General features: G+C 48.3%; 1 protein-coding gene across 1 annotated transcript in view; it reads right to left on the bottom strand.

Moving 5' to 3' along the window:
- The window catches only part of PARD6G (par-6 family cell polarity regulator gamma), a 68,836-nt gene extending 55,553 nt beyond the window's left edge, over positions 1–13,283 (bottom strand). Inside the window, exon 1 of the mRNA XM_080378547.1 lies at positions 12,146–13,283. Coding sequence (XP_080234673.1) covers positions 12,146–12,991 — 846 coding nt within the window. The 5' untranslated portion in view covers positions 12,992–13,283. The remainder of the gene's footprint in view (positions 1–12,145) is intronic.
- Between the last annotated feature and the right edge of the window lie 755 nt (positions 13,284–14,038).

Raw genomic sequence — 14,038 nt, 5'->3', positions numbered from 1 at the left:
GAAACCAAAGACAAACTAACAGGCAAACAAAAAACAAAGAAAAAAAGAAGAGAAATTATCTACAGAAAATTCTCTTCTCAAAATGGAAAATGACTTGCTAAAAGGTTCTCAGATGTTAAATCAACTATACATGCAAGCCGCTCTTTTCCTGAGACTAACAAAAGTATGAATCATCACCATAATAATCTTCAAGAAAAAAAAAGAAAACACAACCCTACCGACTTTGGGTGCAACTATGTTCTCAAATTACTTCCGCAGTTGTGAAAATCCCACTCTTCAGCATCAAAGCTTAGTTGTGATCATCTGAAAGCTTGTTTAGTCAAATTATGCCGCTTGTTTGTAGTATTAACTGCTAGTTCCAGTTTGGATTTCAATTCAGAGTGCCCATCCAAACGCACAAAAGCTGAACAAACCACAGCTGGTTCCAGTGCAGGGAAAACAGTCCTTTGTCCTCCATGCCCTGCTCCTCTCCAGAAAAAGCCAAGTGGCAGCTTACTTCTGTTGACACATTTCAGACTGAAAAAAAGCTTGAATTTATTTGAAAAGTATCTGAAAGTTTTCTTTTTCCTAGATTCAAACAGAAGCAACCATCTCCGCGTGCCAAGTTTAACATCAACAGGGTAAACTAAAGGGACAGGAGCAAGATCTTTGAAGGCTTTGTTTACTGCTGCATCTCCTGCCCCACACACCTGAAGGGGAACACTGCATTCCTTTAGCTGAAAAAGCTGCCAGGGTATCAGACACCAGTCCCAGTAATCACGCGTTTACTGGACAACTTGTTCAGGACCATTAGCATGCATACTACTTGCAAGGCAGCGGATGCTGTGCAGTCTCACCCCAGCCAGTATGACACCCATCCTACACAGCTGCCGGGACACCTGCCCTGCATGGTCTGCTGGGGAAGCCATCACTCCTCCTCTGCCTCAGACACCGGCCGAGGCACAGGCCAGCTACCGAGCCGGGGCATCATGCTCAGCAGGAAAGCGACGTGGGAAAGGAGAGAGAAAAGAAGGAAGGATGGTTATTTACACATTGGTATGACCCAAAGTTCAGTTTAAGCTGCCACATGAGAGGAGTACAGCTGGTGCAAGGGCCAGTTCTCCCAGCCTAACCCCTCTGGGCACACCAGACGTGGTTGTATCAGTGGAGTGTGATATGCAAGCAACAGTCCACCCACAGGGATGCAACTGCAGACTTGGGGCACTGAGGTGTGATGCAAACACCGCATCATCAGACTAACTTGGTCACACATTCAGCCCCACAGACCACTTCCTTCACCTAGGAACAGGGCAACAGGTAACAAACACATGCAATTTCACTTGTGCTTTTTGCATGGCACAGCCCTTTAAGCCAAGGGAGCTAGATGGTGGTTCTGCAGAGGAGGAGAGGGAGAAAGGAAGAGTCTCTTCAAAGAGATTTAAGCAGATAATGAGGATGATGGTTTTTTGTTTAAAGGTTAGTATTACTGTAGCAGTAATTTAGCTGATTAATTTACACTGTGCATACACACAGGCAGCAACCATTGTCAGCATGTCTTTTCAGAAGAGGGGGGAAAAAATGCTTCAAGCTCATTCATCATCCCTAACGAGGCCAATAGAGTATTGCAGTAATAACAGGTTTTTCAGTACCACACAGCTTAGAGACTGGGCGCTCTGCATTGTATTCTGCCAGGATTTCAAGATAACATCCTCAACGTATCCTCCAGAAACTACAAATTCTGAGGGCTTTGCACAGGTAGCCAAGATGACTATCTGCTTTTCTAAGCTACAAACAAAGCTCACCTTTAGCATATCCCTCCACAGAAAGACACACAAGGACTGCTGTCTGCCAGCACAATCTCTGCCAGAACAATACTGCATTACACTGTTTGATAAACTAACAGTTTTAATAAGCCGATTAGCTTTCTATAATGAAGTAAATGATTCTGACCTATTTATCTAATCCAAATACCACATGTATTATTGCAGAAGTGAGAGGACAGGAGGGTCCAAGGGAACTTAGAATTTAGTCTAACAGAGCTAATTATGACTGGAAAAAAAAACCCTAGAAAGAACTGTATGTTTTGTTTCAAAATGAACAGGCTCTGCCCCAGGATCCTCTAAGTTATCAGCCAGCCACTACACCTGCTGCCTGCAGCTAGATGACAAAATGTACCCAACAAAAGTCTATACATCAAGCAGGAGCCCTGAGCAAAAACAGATGCAAAGAAAAATTAATAAAAAAGAGCACAGTGTTTTGATACAAGTTATGTTAAAGAAGAAAAAAGTCACAGCTAGCTGACCAAAACTTACACAGGCTGACCAAGAGCAATCAACTGGTTTTTTGGGTTTTTTTTTCCTGGCTAGGGAGGACAAGGGGTCAGAGGAGAGGAGGGAGCAAGATTGTGAGGTTTGTTTACTTGAAGGGCTGTTATTTTGTGAAATGAAATGGAAGAGTTATTTGCAGAGAGACCAACTTTCATTTTCCTTTAAATGTTAAGTTTCAAAAAGTTTACAGGGTCAAAAATGAAGCCCTATGTTTATGAGGTGCCATCCCTCTAGTTTATTGCTGGCTTTGAGTTCAGGCTATTGTAATAAAAGCAACATTGAGCAATAAACATTAATTACGTTAGCCACCTACTTCTCCCATGAAGTAAAATCAGGAACAGAAAGAAAAGCAAACACTCTCATCCTTGCATAGATTGTAACTTCTGCTTACCTGTGAGACTCTCAAAGTGGGAAAGACCTGGTCAGGGCTGCTTTATCAGTGAGGAGGAGTAGAGAGCCAGAAAGAGGAGGAGGGAAGCCTGACCATAAGTGGTTTTGTGCTGGCTGACTTCATCTGGGACTTCAGAGCTCTGCTGCCACATTCACATCTCTGTTTCTCTGTTCTTTCTTCGCCAGCCGTGCCTTCCCTAGATCACCCAGCACTCTCTTGCTCTGCTCCCAATCTCATTGCGGTTGTCACCAACCAAGCAGATGTTTGCAGCAACAAGTTCTCTCTCCTCCCCTTCAACCCCTTGCCCCAAAGCAGCTGTGCTTCATCCCAATGATCAAGCTAGCGGGAAGCGTGGGAGTCCCCTGCTCACCTTGCTGCTTCTTCCAAGAGACAGTCACAAGAACAAGACAGCCTCTCATCTATTTGCCCTTCAAAGGGGCCCCATCAGAGACACCATTTCATTACCTCCCCCCCCCCCAACATTTTTCCTGATTGGCATCGTGCCACACTCCTACCCTTCTCCCTTGCATTCTCCCCTTCCACTCCCCCATAAAAACACAGCCATGCTTTAATATCTTCAATTCTTAGAATAGTTTCTCCTCCCAAAGAAATCCATTGGTTCCTCTTTTTCATGCTTCTTGGAAACAATGCTTCGTGTCTCTGCTTTTTGTTTTTGTTTGAAAAACAGCAGCTTTACAACCTTTCCAAACCTCTCCAGCAGTCTGTGAGGCTCTGTGAGAACATTTTTCTCTGTTCTGCATCTACTCAGAAGATAACTTCAGCTTCTCTGTCCCCATCACTCTCAGATCAACCTCCCATGCAGTCTCTTACTGATCACTTCACAGATGCTCAGCTGCCAGCTCAAGGGCAACTTAAAGCTAAACTTGCCCTCTTCCCTGCTTCACCTACTTTCTTTCATTATTGGGCACAAGACCATTACACTGCCTTCCCCAGCACCTGTAACTTCAGTACCACTCATCATCCAGGCAGCTGCATATATCTACATATTTATTACCCAGATCTTTTCTGCCCAATATCTTAAATCCATGGACACCATTCAGCTACTCATCTGCACAGCTGGACTTTGCCTTGACTGCTGCCCTATACTTTTCCCTAGCCTTCCTAAACACTGTCTTGTCTCACTACCACCCATTTCTTGGTTGGTGGTAGCTGGTAAAAACAGTTATCCATAAAAGCAGTTTTCCCAGCTTGTTTGTCTGAACTCATCACCCCTTTTCTTCACCACCCTTGTTCCCAGTAGCTCCTCTCCTATCAGGTCACCCACGTAGCTGCTTTCTCCCTACCATCCCTCTCAGTGAGCAATGCCTCCAAGCAGCACCCAGTGCCAGATTTCCTCACTGCTTCACTCTTGATATTTAAACCCACAGTGCTGTCCTCCTTCAAGAAACAGTTGTTACAGCAAAGCCTTTAAAATAAATCTTTGCCTGAAGTGGTTGGTTTACCTTTCCAAACACAAATCTCTTCCTTTTTTCTTCTAGTCCCTTACACCTCTGGGAACAAACCAAAGTCTGTTTGCAAAGGATGAAGACCAAGCTGGTCCTATATTTTCAAAAGAACACTAAGCGCCACATACACCACGGCACCACACAGCTTTAGCACAAATACAACACGGGATGCAAACATACATCCATGGTATGTCACTATCAGGGGGAAAGGAACATTTGGTGTCTTGCCACCCAAAGCGACAAAAGACCCCTCCCATCGAAGTCAACAATCCCAACAGCAGCCCAACCTGTGAGCCTAGCTTCCTGCAGAAAGGCAGCTCTGCACCAGTACAGGTCTCTTACAAAGAGGTATCTGCACAGTTACAAGGCACCTGTAAGTGTAAGGGCTCTGGTTGGTTGCAAACTTATTTAAGACCCTTTTAGTTTCCATCAAAGGTTTCCCCATGAGCTCAGGCCAACAACAGCTACAGGGAAGTAATCTGACACATACACCCCACACACATACCCCAGCCAGACCTGATGGGGGACTGGGAACAGCTGTGCAGGGCAGAAGCAGGAGGGATGGCCCCAGGCCACCTGGCTTGGGGCTGGTGCACCACACCCTGCCCCAGACATTTCTGCTTCAATTAACTTCAGGAATTTCCAATGGAAACAGGCCTACCTCTGTACTGGGAGATTGTGCCTTCACTTAGAGGGAGGGAACATCTCCAAAGGTACGTTTCATCTTTAACTTCTGGCCATTGTAAAGGTAATTAGGGGCAAGCAAGCAATCCTTGGAAGAACATTTCTTGGTTACTAAAAGCTCAGATGAAGTGCACACAAAGTCTCTCACAAAGGGAATGATAAGGGACTACTGAGGAAAGCACTATTAATTGCACCCCTGAAGAATGCCTTGGAGGTGGCTAGTCCTGCAGTCTGCCAGACAGAGCCTCCACAGGTATTTTAACCTCACATAGGAGATGTTCCTTTCTGACTTGGCTGTAAACAACTCTTCAACTTTAAAGAGCACCTGGGAAAATTAAAGGTCCATTGTTCAGTGTCCTTTAGGCCTGTTTCAGTGTGGCAAGACTACATTCAGAAGACTATACTCACTTAAAACAGACTGGCTGGACCAAGTTTTAAGCAGATTAGAAATTCTCAAGTTACTAGGCTAAAAAGGATTACAAAAGTAAAGCTGAGAACCTGGAGGCAGGATCAAGAATAGGAGAGTGTGGCAGGTGCTGAAACACAAGGTAGCAGTCCTAGCCTTCTGGTCAATGCATCGTAAGGACATCCAGGACCATCCAGTTCACACAGCTAGCACCCAAGCCTGTAACAGTATACTAACTTTGAGAACGTTGTCAGAGAAACTATCATCTTTCTGTAACTAGATTTTGACCTTTTTTTTTCCTTGTTATGCAGGACCTGAGACTATAACCTGAGCATCAGAGCGTATCCTCCTCCATCCCATGCTCTGCAAAGCCAGGTCGCTCAGAGCACACGTCCGAGCCTTACCTGTATCTCCCTACAGACACAACTGCTCACATAGTGCTGGAATACAGATCAGAGAAGGTAGTTACACTGTGCTGGTGCTTGTTGCAGCTGTCAACTGAACAGAACTATTGCAAATTACTTGTCTGTGCAACACCTTTGCAGCTGAAGTTTGGCCACATCTACAAAGGGCAGGAAACACGCACAGGACCAACTGTTGTGGCTCAGCTGCTCCATGGTAACTTGCCAAAATGTGGTCACTTTCCCTCAAGTCACCTAACCATTTAAAGACAGACTTAGGTTTACTAGGTATTACCACTTCAGAAAGTCACTCTATTATGAAAAACAAAGATTTGTAATAACAGAGGAACCAGGAGTTCAGTAGATGCTATTTAGCACATCGGAATAAATACTCTACTTGCTCTCTGAAGCCCAGCAAACTGGGAGGGAAAGGAACTGAGGCAAGATTTCTTAAGACACTACCCTTTACAGTCTCTTTCTCTTGACACATTTTGCAACAATCCAGACTGTCTCAAGTTGCTATTGCTGTGGCATACTGTCTTCATTTGAAAGGGGGAAGCATTGCGGTTTTCTGAGCCCATGCCACATTTGGTTTGCATATAATCAAATACATTTTGAAGCTCAAAACCAGAAGTTAAATCAGCTGGTTACAGGCTTTTTCACTGCACTTATTTTAGTTTTATTCTAGGTATGACAAGTATGACCTTAGCTTGGAAGAATCTAAAGTACTGCTTAAAAACTTAAAGCAGACTTAAAAGTCTTTTTATAACTACAGGATTTAAAAACAGAGTGATGCTTTTTGATCAATTTTGAAGTGTGCTACACATGGAAGATGTTTCTTAAAACTTCAGAAGGCCCGTAAGGCTTCAGGATTAGAGTGAAATCAAAGTACAAAAGGCTGGAAAACACAATGTTTAGACCTCTCTCACTTAGTTAACACCAGAGAACCATCAGGCCTTTACAATCTCTTCACAGGGAACTGGTAAAAGCAAGTTTGCTCTTACTGCTATCACTACAGTTAAAATGCTGTTTGATGCTATAATTCATACCTTTCAAACACACAGTGTGTGTACACGTACTGTAATAGCTAAACAGTCATGTGGACGTGTAATACTGCTAAGGTGTCCAAGCAGTATCAGCAACTTTTGCGGGGGGTGGGTAGGATGCAAAAAGGTTTAAACCAGCTATATTTAACAGGCACAAACACATGCCTCCTAAAAAGAGGAGAACTCACAAGCAGGACAAACCACTTACAAACTGTTTGGATATTACATCAATCTAGTATTTGGGCAGGCTTTCTGAAGCACTGACTCTACACTTGCCCAGACCAAACCACATAATTTTATCTGCTAGTGACTGTAAAAACACAGAGCATAGCTGAACATAAACATACTCTTAGAGGACCGTAACAGTACAATGTCTATACTCTGGACACATCAGAAGATGATTGAAGATTTATTAAAAATCTGTTTGTGGCATCCATCTGAACCCCAGCATTTGCTGGAACAAAACAGGATGGGGAAGCAAGGGTGAAAAAAAGTACGGTTATAGTTAACTACATACATTTATCTTAATGAGTTTGTTTATAGCAGTGGGATGTTAATCACATTATTATTAATTTGTAAAGCAGTTTGTAATGCAAGAAAACATGACATTAATAATAAGGCAGAAATGTCACAGCACTTGAGACAGGTAGCTGTGCTTTTATAATCCTCAGCCATTATCAAAAGTTCCATTGTCTCAGAGGGTTCAACAACCGGTGTCAGTTGATTTTTTTTTCCAAAGGCCTATTTTTCAGGGAACCAGGAGTGCATTTAGCCACTCTGAAAACATGAAATTAAATTCTTACTCATATATACAGCTTGCAGGAAATCATATAGTAGTAGTAGAAAAACAGTTCTCTTCTGCTTTTAAGCCAGAAACATAAAACTCAGTTTCAACGTGGAAAAAAAAACCCAAACAAAACAAAAAGCCACACCACACTTTCACAAACAATTCAAACAGCTGCCATTTAAAGACCTGAGGCAATCTTACACCTTTACTATTCCAGAATATCCAAATGACTGGAAAAGAAATACACACTCTGGCTGATAACCACCCTCCTATTTGAAAAGCTGTACATACAATTCAAGAAAAAGAAGAAAAAAAAACCAGCACACATAAAAAACCAAACCTCTTTTCACTCCAAGCAGGACAAAAGAAGATTGGCTACATGGAGCTATAATTGAAGAGAAGTCTCACCATTAATGTAGGAATTCCTATTTTTAAAGTGTTTGTTCTTCTGTAGGCTTACACTCACGGGGAAAGAGGCTTGCAACCTCTCTGTAAAGCTAAGGACAGAAAATGAAAAATAGGTTAAGTACCCTGCCTGTGGCCATGAGATCCCAAACAAAACAAACAAAAACGCCTCACACATTGCAGGCACTGGAGCTCTGGGTAAAATGGAGAAGAGGGAGAGAAAGGGTCATCTGGAAACCTTTTCAGAGATTAGAGGCAATTTCTTCAGAGGGGACAGATAGTTGTCACCGGACAATGGGGGGAAAGGAGCCAGTGAGTACTAGACACATGAGAATACACAGTTGTTTTAAGCCAGCAAGATAACGTGTTTTCAGATACTGTCTAAAAGGGCCGAAACATTAATCCTGAGCTACACAGACAACACCTAGATAAGAACTGAGTTTCTCATTTATTCTGTCATGAAAGACAGAAGAGGAGGGATAAGGTGTAATTACAATTCAATTATTATTTTCCTACAACATGTGCCAATTCCTAAGCAGGTTTCTCTTTATCCTTCCGCTTTCCTATCTAGCAATAACCTTTTAAGTGTTTTGATTGTAAGACCAGCTCTCAGGGGAGGAGACAGAGGAAGGGAGGAAGCACGGAGCCTGAAGGAAGAGGACTTCTTAAAGCAGAAGACTATAGCAATTTCCATCACTGTCATGTCTCAAAACAAAGGTGTTTGCTGCAACACATGGATCCAAGAGGCTTCTGCAGCACCCTACAGTCACCCAGAGAAAAAGCAGCCTGACGTACACCAAGAGGTATTACACAGCGCCACAAAGCTCATCCTTCTGCAAAGACATCGTAGCCGGAGAACATATCACTGTGACCATTCCCACTGAGTAGTCACAAGGCATTAAAATATCCACAGACACAAGTGTCAGGAGCTGAAGCATGCTTCTGGGCCATGTTCCGAGCAGGGCTGATGGGTCAGGTTAGGTCCAGGGAAGGTACAGGCTAGTTCAGACCCGCTGAAACCTGATCATCCACAAGTAAAGTGGGATACCACCTGCAGGTTTTGGCCCTTCAGCACAAGAAGGGTGTTGAAAAACTGGAGCGAGGGCAGCCACCAAGATGCCCCCCCTACCTTTTTTTTTTTTTTTTTTAAATAATCCTCTGACACACATTGGGAATCTTAAAACTGAAGTACTTGGGGATTGCCAGAGAAGTCTTACCCAGCATGGTACCAAGCATCTAACAAACTCCCCTCTTCCAGTAATCAAGGGCACAAACCAACTTTCAAGAAGTTTCTTTCAGAGAAAAGGCAAGAAACTGAGGAAATCCAGGACAATCTTGGTCACTTTTCACAGCAGCCATTTCTGAATCATGACTAACGCGACACACCAGCTGGATAAATGTTTATCCTTAAGGAAGAAACAACCCGATTATAGTAACAGAAGCAGGCATATCAAAACCCCAACATTTGCAGCCTATCACTCATCCGACTCCCCACAGCTATTTTTTCCGGAGCTCCTTTACATCCAACTCGATCTTCAGAGAAAAGCTACTTCACGCTGTTGTGTAGAAGCGGCGCGCTCTCACACCCAGATCCTCTGCTGAAAGGGATTCCACCTACCCACGGCCCGCCACTTCCCCAGCCTTTGAAAATCCACCCGAGAATCCCTTGATCCCCAGCCAGCAGCATGCCCTGGCACAGAAGCTGAGCTGCACCCACCCCCGCTCACCTGGCAGCCTGCGCTCGCAGGCGATAGCTGCAAAATCATGAGTTCTTAGACTCAACTTTCGAGTTCTCAGGCAAGTCCAGACAGGGCAGGCCTCATACTTACAAAACACAAGACACTAAACTCTTAAAAGGCTGACTACATACGGCTACCAAAAGCAGCATTATTGAATCTTCTTGTTTCCCCAGCCTTACTCAATAAAAGAATAAAACCGATCTGTATTTCTAGAGGATTGCAGTACGACAACCCAGTGATCCACTGGGACAAGACAGCACCATAACCAACCCCGAAAGATTACCATGTTTTAGCAAGAAGTGTAAGGTCTTCATACAGCACTTTGCCAAGTACCATTACCCAGAGCTTTTCACTGGGTCTACCTCTAACTGCTGAAGAGCAACTCCGTTTGAGAGAGAACCTACGAGCTTTACAGGCAAAAGAAAACCATGTTGCGATGTCAGTACCAACCTCCCATTTGCCAACAACCTGCAACACAAACAATCTAGATGTTATCATGCGTAACTCATGCTAACAGTATAACCCCACCAGCACCAAGAACTGCAGCAGTACAGCCTCCGCTGACCCATGCTGCACACTAATGGATCACCACTGGGTGTAGGCCCTCAGCAGGATATTTTTGAATTTAGCCTCTATTTTAAGCTTCCTTCCAATGAGGTACAGCCCTCTAAGGCAATTTCTGGGCCATCAGCAGTGACAACCCTGAGCTACAGAAGACCTCCAGTAAACCCCTCCCACCCACACAAGTTTATTTTCCTTTTCTTCAGCAATCCACAGTCATTCGTACACTTACAGCCTCCCTAAAGCACTCTGCGTCTACACAGGATCCACTTACAGGATTCCTGCAGTTGTCAAGGAGGCTATGAGGTGTTAATTATAAGGTTGCTTTTTAATTGTTAATAGAAGAAACTCAAGTTATGTTAATATTAAAGTATTAAAGAGAGTAAACTTCAAAAAAAATCCTTATCTGTGGTCAAGGTTTTAGTTCGAAGCTCATGCAATGCATGGGGTATAACTCACTGAGTACAAAACAGGATCTCCTGGAGCATTTGGGGGCCACATTGTGGGTGGGCTTACACCTTAGAACCAGTACAAACTGAATCAAAACTTCCCAGCAATGGAAGCAGGATGGAACTTTCCAGGCCAATTGAGCCCCTTCAAGTGGCAACGGCAGGTTAGAAAATAAGGGCCTGAACCTACGTTTCAGGTGCCATGTTTGGAAGCAAATGGAAAGTCCCTGGGACAAAAGGTAGTTCTCCCACTGAAGCCACCCCACCATCCTCCCTGGTCTATGTGCTGCTCAAGGCTGTTTGATCTGAATACAAGCATTAACAGCAGCAAGGGACAAATATGGGGAGCACCGATCACAAAGTCCCGAAGATACTGCCTTTGATACCATCTCAGCAGGTGATGGGGGCTGCGCACAATTCCAGGACATGCTAACACTACTCCATGCTCTTTTCAACTTACGCACTGCCTACGCCTTTTTGGTTACACGTATATAAAACACAGGCTTCCAGGGAAATTCTTCAGTTTTGCTTAAACGCTACTTCTTGCTTGTAGAGATGGCAGGCAGGATTTTGATGTGCCGGTTCAACCGAGAGCCTCTTGAAGAGAGCTCGGCACGACCAGCCACCGGCACGGCCGGCCGATCCGTTTTGAGGAGCCGAGCTCCGGCGGAGCTGCTGCTGCACAGGACAGCCCCGCAGACGCAACCCCTTCCCCAGCGACAGGAGCGTGCAAAAGCCGGCTGGCTGATGGCGGGGGCCGGCACCCCCAGGTAACCCCTGGAAAAGCCGCCGCAGGAGGGTGAGGCTTCCCGCAGGCCCCGCTCCGGCTTCCCCGGCCCGGACCTACAGCGGGATTTCGGGGCTGCCCGCACCGGCGGGGGCATGCGGCCCTTCTCCCTCCTCGGCCCCGGCTGCTCTCACCAACCCGCGCCGGGGCACCCCAGCCACCACCCGGGAGCCGGCCGAAGCACGCCGCGGCTGCGGGGGGCAGGAGCACCCCGGGGGCGGCACCACCTCCGCGCTCCCGCCCGCCCCACCGGCGCCCCCGGGCCGAGCCCCCGCCTTCCCGGTAGGCGAGGCGACCAGCGCTTTCCGAGCTGCCCCAGAAAGTTAACGCCGAAGTCCCCGAAGCGAAACAAAAGATCGAGCGGGAGCGGCGGCCGCGGGGCCCCGGCGCCCGCCCGCCCCAGCCCCGGCGCCGCGCCGGGAGCGGACGGGGAAGGGTCGCGCCGCCGCCGCCTCATGCCGGGCAGGGGCGGCTCGCCGGGGGCGAGGCCGGGAGCTGCGCCCGGAGCGGTGGTCCCGCCTCTCCGCGAGCTGCCGCCAGCCCGTCACCGCTCTCTGGGCTGCGGCTGGGGCACGGCTCCGGCAGCACCGGGCAGGGAGCGGCGGGGCTGGGGGGGTTCGGGGGGACTCCATTCATTTTCGGGAGAGCGGCCGTGAGCGGGCCGGGCAGGGGCGCACCGGCCCGCCGCCGGTCGAGGCCGCGCCGCGCTCTCCTCACCTTACTCTTCACTTCCACCGCGCTGCACTCCAGATACCGCAGAGTCTGAGATTTGTTGAAACTCCGGTTCATCTTCCCGGCCGCGCTGCCTTCCCCGGCCGCGCTGCCTTCCCCGCCCGCGCCGCCGCCGTCTCCCGCCCGCGCGGGTCGCGCGCCCCCGGGCCGCCCCCGCGAGCCGATCGCCCCGCGCGCGGCAGGCGGCACGCGGCGCCCCGCTACCGCCCCGCTCCGCTCCGGCCACTTTGTCCCGGCGCGCCAATGAGAGCGGCCGCTCCGCTGGGCTCGCGCTCCAGCTCCCGACAGCCGCGCACCCGCGACTCGCGGCGGGCGCCTGGGCCGGCAGGCCACGCCCCCGGCCACGCCCACCCCACCGCTCGGCCCGGCCACGCCCCGCGCGGCGGCGCCCCGCCCCTCGGCGGCCGCGGGGCTGCCCACGAGTGTGCGGGGCCGCGGCGGAGCTGCAGTGCGGCGGGACGTGCCGCGGGGCCGGCGCCCGGCGCCGTTAAACCAGCGCGACGGTGGGACCGGCGCGCCCCGCCGAGAGCGGGCGGTGGCCGGGGCTGCTTTAACCCGTGGCCCCCGAGGGCGGGCGGTGGCGGGGGTCGAGGTGAGGTCGCTTCGCCCCGGGGCGGTGCGAGGCCCCGGCGCCCAGCGGGCCCATCCACCTGCCCGGTTTCGCGGGCCGTGAGCGTCGCTGCCGGCGTCGTGTACGGTGCAGAAGGTGCCCCCCAAGCAGCCGCTGGACTGTGGTGCAGCCGGGGACCCCCCAGCACAGGGGTGCTCGGAGGTGCCCGCTGTGTGCCACAGGGACCCCATCGAACCTTCCAGGTGGTGCTGATCGTTCATAAGGCATCGGGATCAGAACGGTGCTGCCAGTCATTAATTTGAGACCACAGATCACCAGGTTCGGGAGGGGAGTTTCCACCACTCCCTCCTTGAAATAAACCCGTGGACTGCCTCCCTCTGCTAGCAGCCTTTATTAATTAGGTAGGTTATTAATTTGAGAATCTCGGAGGAACTTACTTCTTTCCATCTACTGCCAAGGACCTTTGTAATTCTAACAGACCTTTTCCCTTCAGTCAATTTCTTTTAGTCATTGAGAGCCTTAGACACTGATGTTTTTTCCTACACAGTCCTGCCCAAAACATCAGTCGTGATGTAAAGAAGCCGAGGACAAGGCACAGACCTGTGCAACCAGTTTTCTACTGCTCAACATATCCCAGGATCATCTGCCCGTCTAAGGAAGGAGCATGAAGTCCTAGCAGATGTGACAAATCACCCATCGCTCCTTCTCCAGACCCACCGGGCAGGTGTCAACAGCAGCGACAGGGAATACCCACAAATTTAGGGGCTAAAAAATGACCAAAAAAGGAGTTGACTTTTCATGTGACTCCAAGTAGGAGGATCAAACCATATGCCCCAGCTACAAACCAGTTCCAGCTTATTGGAAAATCGATCTGAAATGAACATTTGCCACCTGTTCTGGGCTTGCACTGTGTTTGGAAAGCTTACTGTAAGTCAAACTGGAAAAATGAGGTCGAGAGAGCTGAGAAAGGAAGTGCTGTATGAACTTGATCTTTTCCTCTTTTTATCTTAGTAGGAGCAGTGCAGCAGCTTCACTTTCCTGCTGTGATGGCCAAGGCCAAGCTGTGGAGATACAGGGTGCCAAGGGGCTGAACATCCCTTTTGGGATGTTTCCATTGGAAGAGGGACCTTGAAATCCGACAGCTGGATTCATGTGATTAGTGGTTCAACATCTGGAGCAACAAGGCCGGTTCACTGGAATGAAGCTGATCAGTAGCTGAAGGACCAGTCTAGCCATGTTAACCTCCAGTAGGGGTATTACTCACATCACTGGGAGCATTAGCAGGGACTTAAAGTCCCTGGGATATT

This window comes from Falco punctatus, assembly GCF_963210335.1.
Source record: "Falco punctatus genome assembly, chromosome: 3".
Lineage (NCBI taxonomy): Eukaryota > Metazoa > Chordata > Aves > Falconiformes > Falconidae > Falco > Falco punctatus.
Note: the sequence above shows the minus strand (reverse complement) of the source record. Positions and strands in the feature narration are given on the sequence as shown.